This window comes from Oryx dammah, unplaced genomic scaffold, assembly GCF_014754425.2.
Source record: "Oryx dammah isolate SB20612 unplaced genomic scaffold, SCBI_Odam_1.1 HiC_scaffold_19, whole genome shotgun sequence".
In the NCBI taxonomy this organism is placed as follows: domain Eukaryota; kingdom Metazoa; phylum Chordata; class Mammalia; order Artiodactyla; family Bovidae; genus Oryx; species Oryx dammah.
In genome coordinates, this window is record NW_024070203.1 from 63588917 (window position 1) to 63604408 (window position 15492).

Below are 15492 nucleotides of genomic sequence, written 5' to 3' on the forward strand. Positions count from 1 at the left end.
AGAGACTCTTTAGTTCCTCTTCACTTTCTGCCATAAGGGTGGTGTCATCTGCATATCTAAGGTTACTGATATTTCTCCCAGCAGTCTTGATTCCAGCTTGTGCTTCATCCAGCCCAGTATTTCTCATGATGTACTCTGCATATATAAGTTAAACAAACAGGGTAACAATATACAGCCTTGCAGTACTCTTTTTCCTATTTGGAACCACTCTGTTGTTCCATGTCCAGTTCTAACTGTTGCATTCTGACCTGCATACAGATTTCTCAAGAGGCAGGTCAGGTGGTCTGGTATTCACATCTCTTTCAGAATTTTCCACAGTTTGTTATGATCCAGACAGTCAAATGCTTTGGCATAGCCAATAAGGCAGAAAGAGATGTTTTTCTGGAACTCTCTTGCTTTTTCCATGATCCAGCAGATGTTGGCAATTTGATCTCTGGTTCCTCTGCCTTTTTTAAATCCAGCTTGAACATCTGGAAGTTCACAATTCAAGTATTGTTGAAGCCTGGCTTGGAGAATTTTGAGCATTACTTTACTAGCGTTGAGATGAGTTCAATTGTGTGGTAGTTTGAACATTCTTTGGCATTTCCTTTTTTTGGGATTGGAGTGAAAATTGACCTTTTCCAGTCCTGTGGCTACTGCTGAGTTTTCCAAATTTGCTGGCATATTGAGTGCAGCACTTTCACAGCATCATCCTTCAGGATTTGACAGATATCTCTAGTCCTTCCCATTCTATTATTTTCCTCTATTTCTTTGCATTGTTCACTTAAGAAGACTTTCTTATTTCTCCTTTCTATTTTTTGGAACTCTGCATTCAGATGGGTATATCTTTCTTTTACTCCTTTGCCTTTCACTTCTCTTCTTTTCTCAGCTATTTGTGAGGCCTCCTCAGACAGCCGTTTTGCCTTTTTGCATTTCTTGTTATTGGGGATGGTTTGATCATCACCTCCGGTACATTATCACAAACCCCCATTCATAGCTCTTCAGGGCGTCTATCAGATCAATCCCTTGAATCTGTTTGTCACTTCTGTTGTATAATCATAAGGTCACACCTGAATGGCCTAGTGGTTTTCCCTACTTTCTTCAATCTAGTCTGAATTTGGCAATAAGGAGTTCATGATCTGAGCCACAGTCAGCTTCTGGTCTTGTTTTTGCTGACTGTAAAGAGCTTCTCCATCTTTGACTGCAAAGATTATACTCAGTTTGATTTAGGTATTGACCATCTGGTAATGTCCATGTGTAGAGTCATCTCTTGTATTATTGGAAGAGAGTATTTGCTATGACCAGTGTGTTCTCTTGGGAAAACTCTGTTAGCCTTTGCCCTGCTTCATTTTGTATTCCAAGGCCAATTGTGCCTGTTTCAGTCCAGGTATCTCTTGACTTCCTACTTTAGCATTCCATTCCCCTATGATGAAAAGGACATCTTTTTTTGCTGTTAGTTCTAGAAGGTCTTGTAGGTCTTCATAGAACCATTCAACTTCAGCTTCTTTGGCATTAGTTGTTGGGACACAGACTTGGATTACTCTGATGTTGAATGGTTTGCCTTGGAAACAATCAGAGATCATTAATACAACCATAAAAATATCTCCAAATTAATGAAATGTCAAATAGCGTCATATTTAGAATCAAAGAAAAGCACATTGTTTTTTATCAGTTCAGTTCACTTCAGTCACTCAGTCACGTCCAACTCTTTGCGACCCCATGAACTGCAGCACGCCAGGCCTCCCTGTCTATCACCAACTCCCAGAGTTTACCCAGACTCATGTCCATTGAGTCAGTGATGCTATCTGACCATCTCATCCTCTGTCATCCCCTTCTCCTCCTGCCTTCAGTCTTTCCCAACATCAGGGTCTTTTCAGATGAGTCAGCTCTTCACATCAGGTGGCCAAGACATTGGAGTTTCTGCTTCAACATCAGTCCTTCCAGTGAACACCCAGGATTGATCTCCTTTAGGATGGACTGGTTGGATCTCCTTGCAATCCAATGGACTCTCAAGAGTCTTCTCTAACACCACAGTTCAAAAGCATCAATTCTTCTTTTTTTTTAATCACAGAGTTCCTAATTCTATTAAGCATACTAAGGTGTTCAATAATTTTTAAGGTGAAATATGATTAAAAATTGAGTAATTTTGTGTTTTGAATGAGTACCTCTGTTGCTATATGGTATATCGAAACAATGTACTATTTAATTACTTACTGGCAGCAAGATGTTCTTCTACACCAGCCCTATGCAAAATGCTAAACTTCAGCTGTCTTTTCTTTGAGCAGCATTCTGAATTTTTTATTAAATGATCGCATCTAATCTGAAGCTTTTCAATGTCAGTGTTTTCACATTGTGATAAGACACTTTACACATTTATTATTGCAAATATGTCCTTCATTACTTTGTGTGGGAGCTATAGCTTTCCTTCTCAAAATCTGTTTAAATTTTGGTCTCATTTGTCTGAGATCCTTGAAGGTGAAACAGAGTTTAACTCACAAGGTCTTTTTCAGCTGCATGATTCTGTATTTCACGACCTTTGTAAGCCCGTTGCTAAGGTAATGAGATTCCCAAGAGGGTTCTTAACATTAAGAATCAGCAAAACTGCAAGTTTTACAGATCACTTTCTTTTAACCTACACAGTTCCTCTGTGAAATATTTGAATTACAGTGTCAACTGTGTCAGGTCAGAGATTGATCAATGAGAATTTCCATGTCACTTGAAGGCCAGATGTTAGTTTTTGGCTGGAAATCTTGTTGAATTTAAAATTAGACTTTATTACTTTAGGCATCAAGGATCAAAGTTTCTTGATTACTAAAACAAGATATTGAAAGATTCCTGCTCTACAAATTTCAACCACTGTCATTTAAACCTGTGTTTTCTATTTTGTTCTCAACTCACTGCAGGAGAGCCTTCCCAAGTGCTCAGCTTATATTTCATCTGACCCCTCATCCTCATTTATTTCAACCCTTCTTCTCCAGCTTCTGATTCCTTTGCCTCCACAGGAGGGAAGAAAAAGAGCAGAATCAGGTGCTACTCCACGGGTGCCTACCTCTGACTCTGGGAATGGATACTTATTCTGTTTCTCCCTTCCAAACTTATTTGTGAATGATGCACAGTGTTTAGCTGACTCCCAGTGGAGGAGACGCTTGTTATAGAAATCTCAACCCCACTTTATATTCTAAGAAACAAAGTGTCTTAAGATAATAAAATCAAGAATCAGTATGATGCAAACTAAATTATTTTTGTGTTGCATTGAGATTTGAATGTAAGCTGTATTCTGTAAATCAGGGACAGTGCAGGTAACAAATGACACTTTCTCACTGGCTATGTGTGAGTTGAGCTTAAAACCAAGAGGTTATACAGTATCCATGGCTAGTGACAACAGAGAGCTATTATCACCTTTCAGAATGATAATCATAGCACTGAGGATCACTGCGGGGAGAGGGCAGCATGACGAAAGTGCGGTTTTCAGTATAGGAACAGAGCTATCCCGTGGTGATCAGGCAGAGGAGATGGGAGAAAATACCCCTATTGCCCAACCTTCTCATCCTTTCTCATGCCAGTGGTCTGACTGCTTATTACACATACAGAAAGTCGAGTGGTATAGGAGCCTATCTGTCTTGGGTCCAATGTGGGTCAGCCTTTAGTCCCACCCTACAGAGGCAAGACTCAGGGAAGAAAAGGGTAAAGAATGGTTCTTGAGAGGTAAACAAAATATTCAGCACAAATTTCCTATAATTATAAGATAACTATAAAATTTAAATTATTCCAAAGTCACAACAGTAATGTGTTATTCTGTGAGTTCCTGTATGTATAGGTCCCTATAACTATGAGAACATATAATTGCTTATATGGTTTACTGATAGGACCACATACTTTTATATACTAATTTTTAATTACCTTCCTTCTTTCTTTATATATTCCACAACCATTCTTGACCTTTAGTCTTGAGAAAGAGCATAATGCTTAAGAATTCATATCATGGAACCATACCATCTGGGTTCAAATCATAGGTTTACTATTTAAAATGTGTGTGACTCTAGGCAAGTTACTTACCTCATTGGGTCTGCATAGAGTTGTGTCAAGGTTAAATGTAACAAATGCTTAGAACTTTGCCTAACACATAAATGAATTATAAATGTTTTTCATCACTATGTATACAGACATGCAAAGTTATGAATAAAATATGATAAGAGACAAATGAGTAAATAATTATAGTAAAATACATGGATTGATGTAAGTATCCCTAAGGCTTGTTGTTGTTCAGTCTTTCAGTCATGTCCAACTCTTTGCGATCCCATTGACTGTAGCATGCCAGACTTCCCTGTCCTTCACCATCACCGAGAGCTTGCTCAAACTCAGGTCCATTGTGTCAGTGATGCCATCCAACCATCTTGTCTTCTGTTGCCCCCTTCTCCTCCTGCCTTCAATCTTTCCCAACATCAGGGTCTTTGTAATGAGTCAGCTCTGCACATCAGGTGGCCAAAGTATTGGAGCTTCAGCTTCAGTGTCAGTCCTAAGGCATATTCAGGACCGATTAGCTTTAGGATTGACCGGTTTTATCTCCTTGCTGCCCAAGGGACTCTCAAGAGTCTTCTCCAACACCACACTTCAAAAGCATCGGTTCTTCAGTGCTCAGCCTTCTTTATGGTCCAACTCTCACATCCAAACATGACTACTGGAAACACCATAGCTTGGACTATGTGGACATTTGTTGGCAAAGTAATGGCTCTGCTTTTTAATATGTTATCAAGGAGCTTCTTCCAAGGGGCAAGAGTCTTTTAATTTCATGACTGGAGTAACCATATACAATGATTTTGGAGCCCAAGAAAATAAAGTCTCTCACTATTCCCATTGTTTCCCCATCTGTTTGCCATGAAGTGATGGGACCTGATGCCATGATCTTTGTTTGCTGAATGTAAGTTTTAAGCCAGTTTTTTCACTGTCCTCTTTCATGTTCATCAATAGGCTCTTTAGTTCGTCTTCACTTACTTCCATAAGGCTGGTGTCATCTGCATATCTGAGGTTACTGATATTTCTCTGGCAATTTTGATTCCAACTTGTGTTTTATCCAGCCTGTCATTTGACATGATGTACTCTGCATAAAAATTAAATAAGCAGGGTGAGAATATACAGCCTTGACATACTCCTTTCACAATATTGAAGTAGTCTGTTTTTTCATGTCTGGTTCTAACTATTGCTTCTTGACCTGAATACAGGTTTCTCAGGAGGCAGGTAAGGTGGTCTGGTATTCCTGTCTCTTTAAAATTTTTCTACAGTTTGTTGTGATCCACAGAATCAGCAGCTTTAACATAGTCAATGAAGCAGAAATAGATGTTTTTGCTTTGTTTTGTTTTCTGGAATTCTCTAGCTTTTTCTATGATCCAGTAGATATTGGCCTATCAAACTCAGGTCAATCTTTATGAAAGAGGTATCAGTTCAGTTCCATCACTCAGTCATGTCCGACTCTTTGCAACCCCATGAAATACAGCATGCCAGGCCTCCCTGTCCATCATCAACTCCTGGAGTTCACTCAGACTCATGTCCATTGTGTCAGTGATGCCATCCAGCCATCTCATCCTCTGTGTCCTGTCAGTAATGCCTAACGTGGCTCCCCCTTCTCCTCCTGCCCCCAATCCCTCCCAGCATCAGAGTCTCTTCCAGTGAATCAACCCTTCGCATGAGGTGGCCAAAGTATTGGAGTTTCAGCTCTAGCATCAGTCCTTCCAATGAACACCCAGGACTGATCTCCTTTAGAATGGACTGGTTGGACCTCCTTGCAGTCCAAGGGACTCTCAGGAGTCTTTTCCAACACCACAGTTCAAAAGCATCAATTCTTCAGTGCTCAGCTTTCTTCACAGTCCAACTCTCACATCCATACATGACCACTGGAAAAACCGTAGCCTTGACTAGACAGACCTTTGTTGGCAAAGTAATATCTCTGCTTTACAATATGCTATCTAGGTTGGTCATAACTTTCCTTCCAAAGAGTAAGCGTCAGTTAATTTCATGGCTGCAATCACCATCTGCAGTGATTTTGGAGCCCAAAAAACAAAGTCTGACACTGTTTCCCCATCTATTTCCCATGAAGTAATGGAACCAGATGCCATGATCTTAGTTTTCTGAATGTTGAGCTTTAAGCCAACTTTTTCACCCTCCTCTTTCACTTTCAACAAGAAGCTTCTTAGTTCCTCTTCAGTTTCTGCCATAAGGGTGGTGTCATCTGCATATCTGAGGTTATTGATATTTCTCCTGGCAATCTTGATTCCAGCTTGTGCTTCTTCCAAGCCAGCGTTTCTCATAATGTACTCTGCATATAAGTTAAATAAGCAGGGTGACAATATACAGCCTTGACGTACTCCTTTTCCTACTTGGAACCAGTCTGTTGTTCCATGTCCAGTTCTAACTGTTGCTTCCTGACCTGCATACAGATTTCTCAAGAGGCAGGTCGGGTGGTTTGGTATGCTCAAAGAAAGGCAATGCCAGAGAATGCTCAAACTACCACACAATTGCTCTCATCTCACACCCTAGGAAAGTAATGCTCAAAATTCTCCAAGCCAGGCTTCAGCAATACGTGAACCGTGAACTTCCAGATGTTCGAGCTGGTTTTAGAAAGGCAGAGGAACCAGAGATGAAATTGCCAACATCTGCTGGATCATTGAAAAGCAAGAGAATTCCAGAAAAACATCTATTTCTGCTTTATTGACTATGCCAAAGCCTTAGACTCTGTGGATCACAATAAACTGTGGAAGATTCTGAAAGAGATGAAAGGTATAGTTAGACCTTAAAAGATGCATAGGAATTTCCCCAGATGTTACTCTTCGGGACATTTCTTCTGTCCTGGATGAGACATCTTCCCTAAGAGCATGTTGATGTGAAAATGTCCTGACATGCCTGACACTTAGGTAGTTAGTAGGAAAATGGTTGCAGACCAAAAGGAAGAGACAGGAAAGATTTAAAACACGAGGACTCCCATGGTACAGAATTTGAAGAGATATGGATAGTTTAAAATTTATCCTGGTGCCATAAAGGTGGTTTGGTGTGTTGAAATATTCAAGACAAGAACCTCTCTTAAAATTAATGTTGCTATTTTTTTTTTCCTGTTCCAGTACTGGAAGCAATTTTCTTTCCTTAATTATTGCTGTGCCTGGCTAACAGTATTCTCTCCATCCTTTCTCTCAAGCATTATTGAATGATGACAGCATCTGGTCATTGGAGTCAGGTAGATGTTGAGTGGAAACTTACTTGACTTGAACTATTTCTACATATCTGACCTTGGTCAGCTTCTCAGAACCTCGTTTTTTCACCCATTAAGGTAGAATAAATAGGATCTTCCTCTCAATGTTATAATAAGTGATACATGAGTTAAAGCAGATAAGTATTTAGCAAATCTGTCAAATTATAATCTCTCAATGATGGGAACTAATAATCTTATCTTCCTGGGGCCTTTAGATAGCCTAATCCCTTACTTTGTTTACTGACTGTTTGCCAGTTTTAAGTTACTTATTAAAGCTTTGCATACATGTGTGCAATGTCACTTCAGTAGTGTCTGATTTTGTGCAATTCTATGGATGGTAGCCCACCAGATTCCTCTGTCCATGGGATTCTCCCCCCGAAAGGCTACTTGAGTGGGTTGCCATACCTTCCTCCAGGGGATCTTCCCAACCCAGGGATTGAACTCACTTATCTTATGTCTCCTGCATTGGCAGGTCAGTTCTTTACTGCTAGCACTACCTGGGAAGCCCCGTCTTAGCTTTGAGTCCCTAGAAAACAAAGGCTGTGATGAGGCTTATAGACTAAAACTTTATGTGGGGAGGGCAGAGTGCAATTCCAAAACAGAAAAAATGAAGGGAAAAAAGAGATATAACAGGGAAGTAGGGGGATCAAATATAAGGTAGTAAGTTACTAAGTAGCCACAGCCTCAAGAAAAACACAGTGTATTGGCCATGTGGGCCTCATGGACCAGCTGTGGTTTCAAACCACCTGTTTTGTGAGAAGACAGATGAGCAATATTTCTTCTGGTCTCCTTCTCATCTTTTTTCTTGGTAGTCAAAGTTTATCCCTCAGACATTAAATTGTCCACAGTTACAAGTGGCACTGTAGCACCTTAGAGAAGCTGTTGAGGAAGATCAAGTTTCTGGCAATTTTGTGGGAACAAATCTGGATCCTGGAGCTACTACAATTTTGCTGCAATAAACAAAATAAAGATGACTATACCAATGGTTGCTCCATGCCTCAAACCTGTAGGGGGCTGACACAACTAATTAAGCTGCCCTAGAATGGCCAATGTAGTTCCTTCAGGCTGGCCTGCATGTCTTTTCAATATGTCCCCATCATTCTTTAAAGATTTCTTTTTATACAAGGTGTTCCAGTTTTGTCCTGTATGTTTCCTTGACCACTGCTGGAAGCAGTTTCCTGATTCCCATTAGTGAAGAATGGTATTCAGACACCAGGATGTGAGCACTCATGTCCTTGTTGCTATAAGTACTTATTGTTTTTAGGACTCTCAGTGGATGGGGCTAGACAATATTTGTGCATGCATATATGTACATATGTGTGATGTTTGGTATAATACAGGCACATTCATCTCTATCTGTGTATATCTATATTTTAAACATGAATTAACATCAGTTTCTCCAATTTTAGTTCATCCACTCAGAATTATTTGTAGCCTTCCAATTTTCTACATCCCCTTCTGGATAGTGAGAAGTCTAGCTACCTTATCCTCAATATATTCATGATTTGTATAGTCCCCTCATATATACCTGATCTTACAAATTTACTGGCTGCTTCCTTGGCCTTGCTTCTACTTGTTTGGCCTCTAGCCCCATTATCACTTACTTGGCCTCACTATCTCCTCATCTCTTGTTACCACTGTTATTGTCTCTGCTATAGGATGAATATTTGTGCTTCTAAAATTCACATATTGAAACCTAATCCTCAATGTGATGATATTTGTACATGGGGCCTTTAGGAGGTGACTAAGTGATGAGAGTGGGCCCCTGATAAGTGGAATTAATACCCTAGGAGCTCCCTAGCCCTTTCTACCATGTGAGGACACAGCAAAAAGATATTGGTGAATCTGGAAAATGAGCCCTGTCCAGATACCAAATCTGCTGACACCTTGATCTTGGACTTTTCAACCTTCAGAACTATGAGAAACAAATTTCTGTTGTTTACAAGCCATGGCAACCCACTCCAATTTTCTTGCCTGAAGAATCCCATGGACAGAGGAACCTGGCGGGCTACAGTCCATGGGGTAGCAAAAGTGTCGGGCATGACATGGCAACTAAACAACAACATTCTCTTATAATATCTTTAAAGAACTCAGACAGGCTCCTAACACCAAGTAACCCCATCTAAAGAAAGAGAAAAGACTTTATCTTTTCTAATACTTCTCTTCTTTTTCCACCTAGGAAACCTTTCCTTCCTTATTCTTCCCCAGTTCACATAGTAAAATAGCTCTAAGATAGTTTCAGGCTCACCTCTGCTGTGAAACTTCTACCTAGTAGTTTACTTCCAATTCAAGGGGCCTTTGCTGTACCTCCTTTTGCCCTCATTTAAGGACATAAGCTACATCTTATTTGTCTTTATATTCCTAGTGCCTAGTCTTATTTTTGATACATATTAGAAATTAAACAAATGTTTCATAAACAGGTAATTAATGAATGAAAATTTCTTTGCAATAGCTTGGGGATTGTGGCTATAGATTCAGACAGACCTAAACTCTGCTATTGATTTTGTGAAATTGGGCAAGTTAATATCTATATCTTATTTGTTTTGACTGTCATAACAAAAAATACTATAGACTGGGTGACTTATAAACAAGTATGAAAACTGAGTCCAAGATCAAGGTGCTGGGAAATTCAGTGTTTGATAAGAGCCCATTTCCTGGTTCACAGATGGCTGTTTTTTTCTTGTGTCCTCACATGGCTAGATAGGTAAGGGACCTTTGTGAATTCCTCTTTTATAAGGACAGAAATGCTATTTATGAAGGCTGCACCCTCATGACCTTATCACCTTCCAAAGACTCCCCATCAAAATATCATCACATCGGGGATTATGTTTTACTATATGAAGTTAGGGGGAGACAGAAACATTCAGTCTGCAGCATTATTTCTCTGAGTAATACCTAACTTATCTGAATTTTTTAATCAGTAAATAGAGATGATAATAGTTCCATAGTTATGAGGAATAGTTATGAGGATTAAATATTTTAAAAAGATTTTTTCATAACATCAGTACAATTTCTATGTAAAATAAATGTAGTTACTATTATTAATAACTGATTTTTGTGTAAAACTCTATTATAACACTCATCTGCTATATATGAATTATTTATTCAGATATTAGTTTTGCCTCAATAGAAAATAATTACAAAGGCAATGTTGTAAAATAAGTGAAAGAAAGTGAAAGTCACTTAGTTGTGTCCAACTCTTTGGGACCTCATGGACTATACAGTCTACGGAATTCTCGAGGCCAGAATACTGGAGTGGGTAGACTATCCCTTCTATGGTGGATCTTCCTGACGCAGGAATTGAAACAGGGTCTCCTGCATTTCAGGCAGATTCTTTACCAATTCAGCTATCAGGGGGTATATGGTTATTTTTCTTATTGTATGTTGTTTCTCAGTCTAAGAGAATATTGCCACTTCAAAATTATATCTTCATTTGAAAGTATATTATTGATTTAAAGAATATTGTTTTAAAGGAGCAAAGAAAAAATAGTTTCAAAATAATATAGTAGAGAAAGCACCTATTCTCATTACTAGCCCAAAGATGATAGAAAACATATTTTTAAAAACACCCAAAAATCTGATGCTTAAGAAGAGAACATCTCAGTTATTATAAAGCTATAGGGGATTTCTGAGATCCATAAATATAAATAAGCATATAAATAAATATATGTATATACACATATGTGTGTATATATATATGGAATATAGAGACAAACTGAGAATTTCATAAGCCAGTGCCTCTATGGGCTGCTGTTGTTATACTTTCTGCCTAAGACCATCATTCATTGGGACCAGAAACCTCCAGAGAAGAGGCCACTGGAAATCTTGAGAAACTGAGTAATTGCTACAGAAGAAAATATTTTGGCTTCAGAGCACAATACCCAGATATAAAATGGAGTCAAATGTAGTTATCAAGAGGGAGGGATCCCCGACTCAGGGTGAAGTGTAAAAGTGGATCACCAGAGGAGATATTTATACCTAGAAGTGTGACATGATTCTGACATTAGAAGAAATAAGCCTGAAGTTTACAGAAGCAAACCAATAAAAACACTTATTTGACCACTCATTCAAATAATTGCCTTCAAATAATTGCCCCCTGCACTTGTCATCATAAGCTTGACAACCATTATGATTCATCAAATACATTTTCAAATATGCCGCTTCAGAAGAAACTTTAGTCTGCTACACTTGAAGCAGACTTCTGCTTGTACCCAAGGAAACAGATAAATTTTTTTTAAATTGAAATGACTATACTAGATATCCTCATAAAAATAAAGGGGGAAATCATGTCCATGAAAAAAAATAATAAGTTGCTGCTGCTGCTGGTAAGTTGCTTCAGTCGTGTCTGCCTCTATGTGACCCCATAGACAGCAGCCCACCAGGCTCCACCGTGGGATTCTCCAGGCAAGAACACTGGAGTGGGTTGCCATTTCTTTCTCCAGTGCATGAAAGTGAAAAGTGAAAGTGAAGTCATTGAGTTGTGTCCAACTCTCAGCGATCCCATGGATTGCAGCCTACCAGGCTCCTCCATCCATGGGATTTTCCAGGCAAGAATACTGGAGTGGGGTGCCATTGCCTTCTCCAAATAATAGGTTATGAAACAATGAAAAGTAACAAATCAATAAATATTCAAGAAATTGCAACATATTTTAAGTATAAATAAAAGTGCACCACCACCATAGCACATATCACCTTCTAAAATAAGACTTTTATTTATTATTATTTGTGAACTTCCAGTGGAATATACACTATTAAGAAGTAGGAATTATTGTCTGTTTATTCATTGATCTATCCCACGTAGTACCTAGAAGAGAATCTCGCACATCATAGATCCTCAGATATTTGCTGAATAAATTGAATGACTCAATGTGATGTGAACTATGTAAGTGAGCTTGATTGAACTAAAAAGAAATCTGGCAAAATTCATACTTTATTTGGAATTTCAACAGTTATTTAAAAAATTGTTGGAGAGAGTGGACAAAAGATAATTAAGGAAATAAGTTATTTCAATTTGACAAATATATCAAATTGAATTGAATATGTTTTACTGATTTATCCACTGTGAGACCTGGATATACTTATACTTTTTATTAAAGCAATAACACTAGAAATCAGCAACAAAATGATAGCCTAGACCCATAAATTTAAAAGCACATTGAAACTGTTTATGATTTAAAGAGGAAATAAAGATGGAAACTATAAACTATTTAGAAGTGAACAACAACAGCAACAGAAGCTCTAAATACAGAAGCAGTACTCTGAAGAAAATTTATAGACTAAAAAGCATATTTTTAAGGAAACAAGAAGGGCTGAAAATAAACTAATATAGAAACAAATCCTAAAACTTAAGCTTAAGAAGGTGGAGAAAGAATAGCAAAATAATGCAAAAGAGTTGAAGTTGAGTAGACTAGTAAATTTGACAATGTTTTGTAAATATGAAGAAAAGAAAACTGGAAGACTAATCACAAATAACTTGGCATTAGGAGTAAGAAAATTAATGATTTATCTTTATAAAGATATATTTAAAGATTATATAATACAATTCTATCCCTGCTAAACTATCAACTTGGAAATTTTGGAAAATTTCACCTCTCTAACATGTGTGTGTGTGTGTGTGTGTGTGTGTGTGTGTGTGTGTGTGTGATTTTATGTTGTTAAATCCTCCCTAATTTTTTTAAATAGGAAAATAACCTTAGAAGATATTGAAACACTGGTCAGATATCTACCTCAAAATTATGCCAGACTCAGTCAGCTTTTTTTTTTGGCAAATTCTAACACTCAGGTATCATTTTCTTATTATACAACCTAGCTTAAAAGACTAGTGAATGCTGGAAAATTCCTAATCTTTCTTCGATATGAAGTCTATGTAGAAACAACACAACAAAAATATTTAGACCAAAGGATCAATGTCCCTACGACACAGAAAGAAATAAATATCAAATCAAATCCAGTGTATTAAAGAAATCACAATAACTATCTATGTTTTCTGCTAAGGATACAAGGGCATTCAAAAATATCTCCAAAATTATTGTTTGATTAAAGAGCATTTTATTGTTATAAAATATGCTGAGAGTGTACTGCAGTATAAGTTACAATACTTATACAAAGCAACACTACATAGATTTTGTGAAGAGGATTTTTATATTTATGCAAATATGGATGCTTATAATAATATGTATTTTATATGTGTGTGTGTGTATAATTGTAAAAGCATGAGGAAAGAACTGGAAAGATGCATGACAAATTGGTACTGGTTGATTACAGAAGAACCAGGAATGTGTGATCATTGGAGTGTCAAGAGAGATCATAACTTCATCTCAAAGGTTTTTTTTTTTTAATTGTTAATTTCTGGGTGTTGTTTGAGGATGGCTATGTTAATGCTACCTCGTGTAACTAAAAACCAAAACAATCATCACAATAATCTACAATTAGCCTCATAACTCCACAATGAAGGTCCTAGATATTTGAAGTTTCCTTGAGCACATGAAAAGACACTGATGCTGGGAGAAATATCAATAACCTCAGATATGCAGATGACACCACCCTTATGGCAGAAAGTGAAGAGGAACTAAAAAGCCTCATGATGAAAGGGAAAGAGGAGAGTGAAAAAGTTGGCTTAAAGCTCAACATTCAGAAAACGAAGATCATGGCATCTGGTCCCATCACTTCATGGGAAATAGATGGGGAAACAGTGGAAACAGTGTCAGACTTTAGTTTTGGGGGCTCCAAAATCACTGCAGATGGTGACTGCAGCCATGAAATTAAAAGACACTTACTCCTTGGAACAAAAGTTATGAGCAACCTAGACAGCTTATTAAAAAGCATTACTTTGTCAACAAAGGTCTGTCTAGTCAAGGCTATGGTTTTTCCAGTGGTCTTGTATGGATGTGAGAGTTGGACTGTGAAGAAAGCTGAGCGCTGAAGAATTGATGCCTTTGAACTGTGGTGTTGGAGAAGACTCTTGAGAGTCCCTTGGACTGCAAGGAGATCCAACCAGTCCATCCTAAAGGAGATCAGTCCTGGGTGTTCATTGAAAGGACTGATGTTGAAGCTGAAACTTGAATACTTTGGCCACCTCATGCAAAGAGCTGACTCATTTGAAAAGACCCTGATGCTGGGAAAGGTTGAGGGCAGGAGGAGATGGGGATGACAGAGGATGAGATGGTTGGATGGTATCACCGACTCAATGGACATGGGTTTGGGTGGACTCCGGGAGTTGGTGATGGATGGAGGCCTGGTGTGCTGCGGTTCATGAGGTCACAAAGAGTCAGACACTACTGAGCAACTGAACTGAACTGAGCACATGTTGAAAGGGTGTTTTAATGTGCTCTGAAGAGAATTTTTTCTTTCAAACTCATTCAATTGAATTCACCCAATACACATTTGTTGAGAAATGTATCAGGGTAATCTGGAATACTAAATTGACCTCTGCTCTAAGGAGCTTTACAAGGGGTCTAGTTGGGGAAGGTAATTCAACCAACAAGTACCTGGAAGAATGGCAGATACTGTGTGGAAGGAATTCACTGATTGTTCTAGGAGCACAGAGGCAGAGGATGTTACCCTGTGTTCTAGTTTCAATCTAACAATTTCCTGTATCATGTACAGGTTACAAAAATAAAAGTTTTTGAAATTTGAGGAAAACACATATGTATGTAAATATGTATACTATATGTATATAGTATAGACAGAAAATCTGGTTATTGTTCATAATTATTCTGTTAGGAACAACCACATAAGCTCTGAAGACCTTTGATTCCCTGTCTTCAAAGTAAGAGAAAAATACTAAGTCTTCCCTAAAGATAATTACATCCTAACCATAGCAAAAGAAGATTAAGATTGGGAGAACATTTTCATCTTTTGCTCTGAAATATCCTAACTATAGAGAATGTATGTCTCTAAATTGACTATATGGATATCGTATGCCTGAAACCCTTGAAATCTGACATATCATCTATTGTTACAGAAATTGAAAAAGAAAGTTGTGGTGATCCTGGTACACCCTTATATGGAATTAGGGAAGGTGATGGATTTTCTAACCGTGATGTTTTAAGGTTCGAATGCCAGTTTGGATTTGAATTAATTGGAGAGAAATCCATTGTTTGTCAAGAGAATAACCAATGGTCTGCAAACATACCCATCTGTATCTGTGAGTACCAAATGCTTTGCTTCCAGATAGCATATGTTACCCTGTCCTTGCATATAATTGCTTTTGTAATTAATTGCAAAGAACTGGAACCGTGTAATTATTTTTGAATGAGTAGCACTTTTTGGTACTC

General features: G+C 38.0%; 1 protein-coding gene across 3 annotated transcripts in view; it reads left to right on the forward strand.

The window, feature by feature from the left end:
- The window catches only part of LOC120878903 (CUB and sushi domain-containing protein 3-like), a 1427768-nt gene that overhangs the window by 895857 nt on the left and 516419 nt on the right, over nt 1-15492 (forward strand). For all 3 annotated transcript variants that reach the window (XM_040261811.1, XM_040261812.1, XM_040261813.1), the window contains one exon: nt 15180-15362. In XM_040261811.1, coding sequence (XP_040117745.1) covers nt 15180-15362 — 183 coding nt within the window. The remainder of the gene's footprint in view (nt 1-15179; nt 15363-15492) is intronic.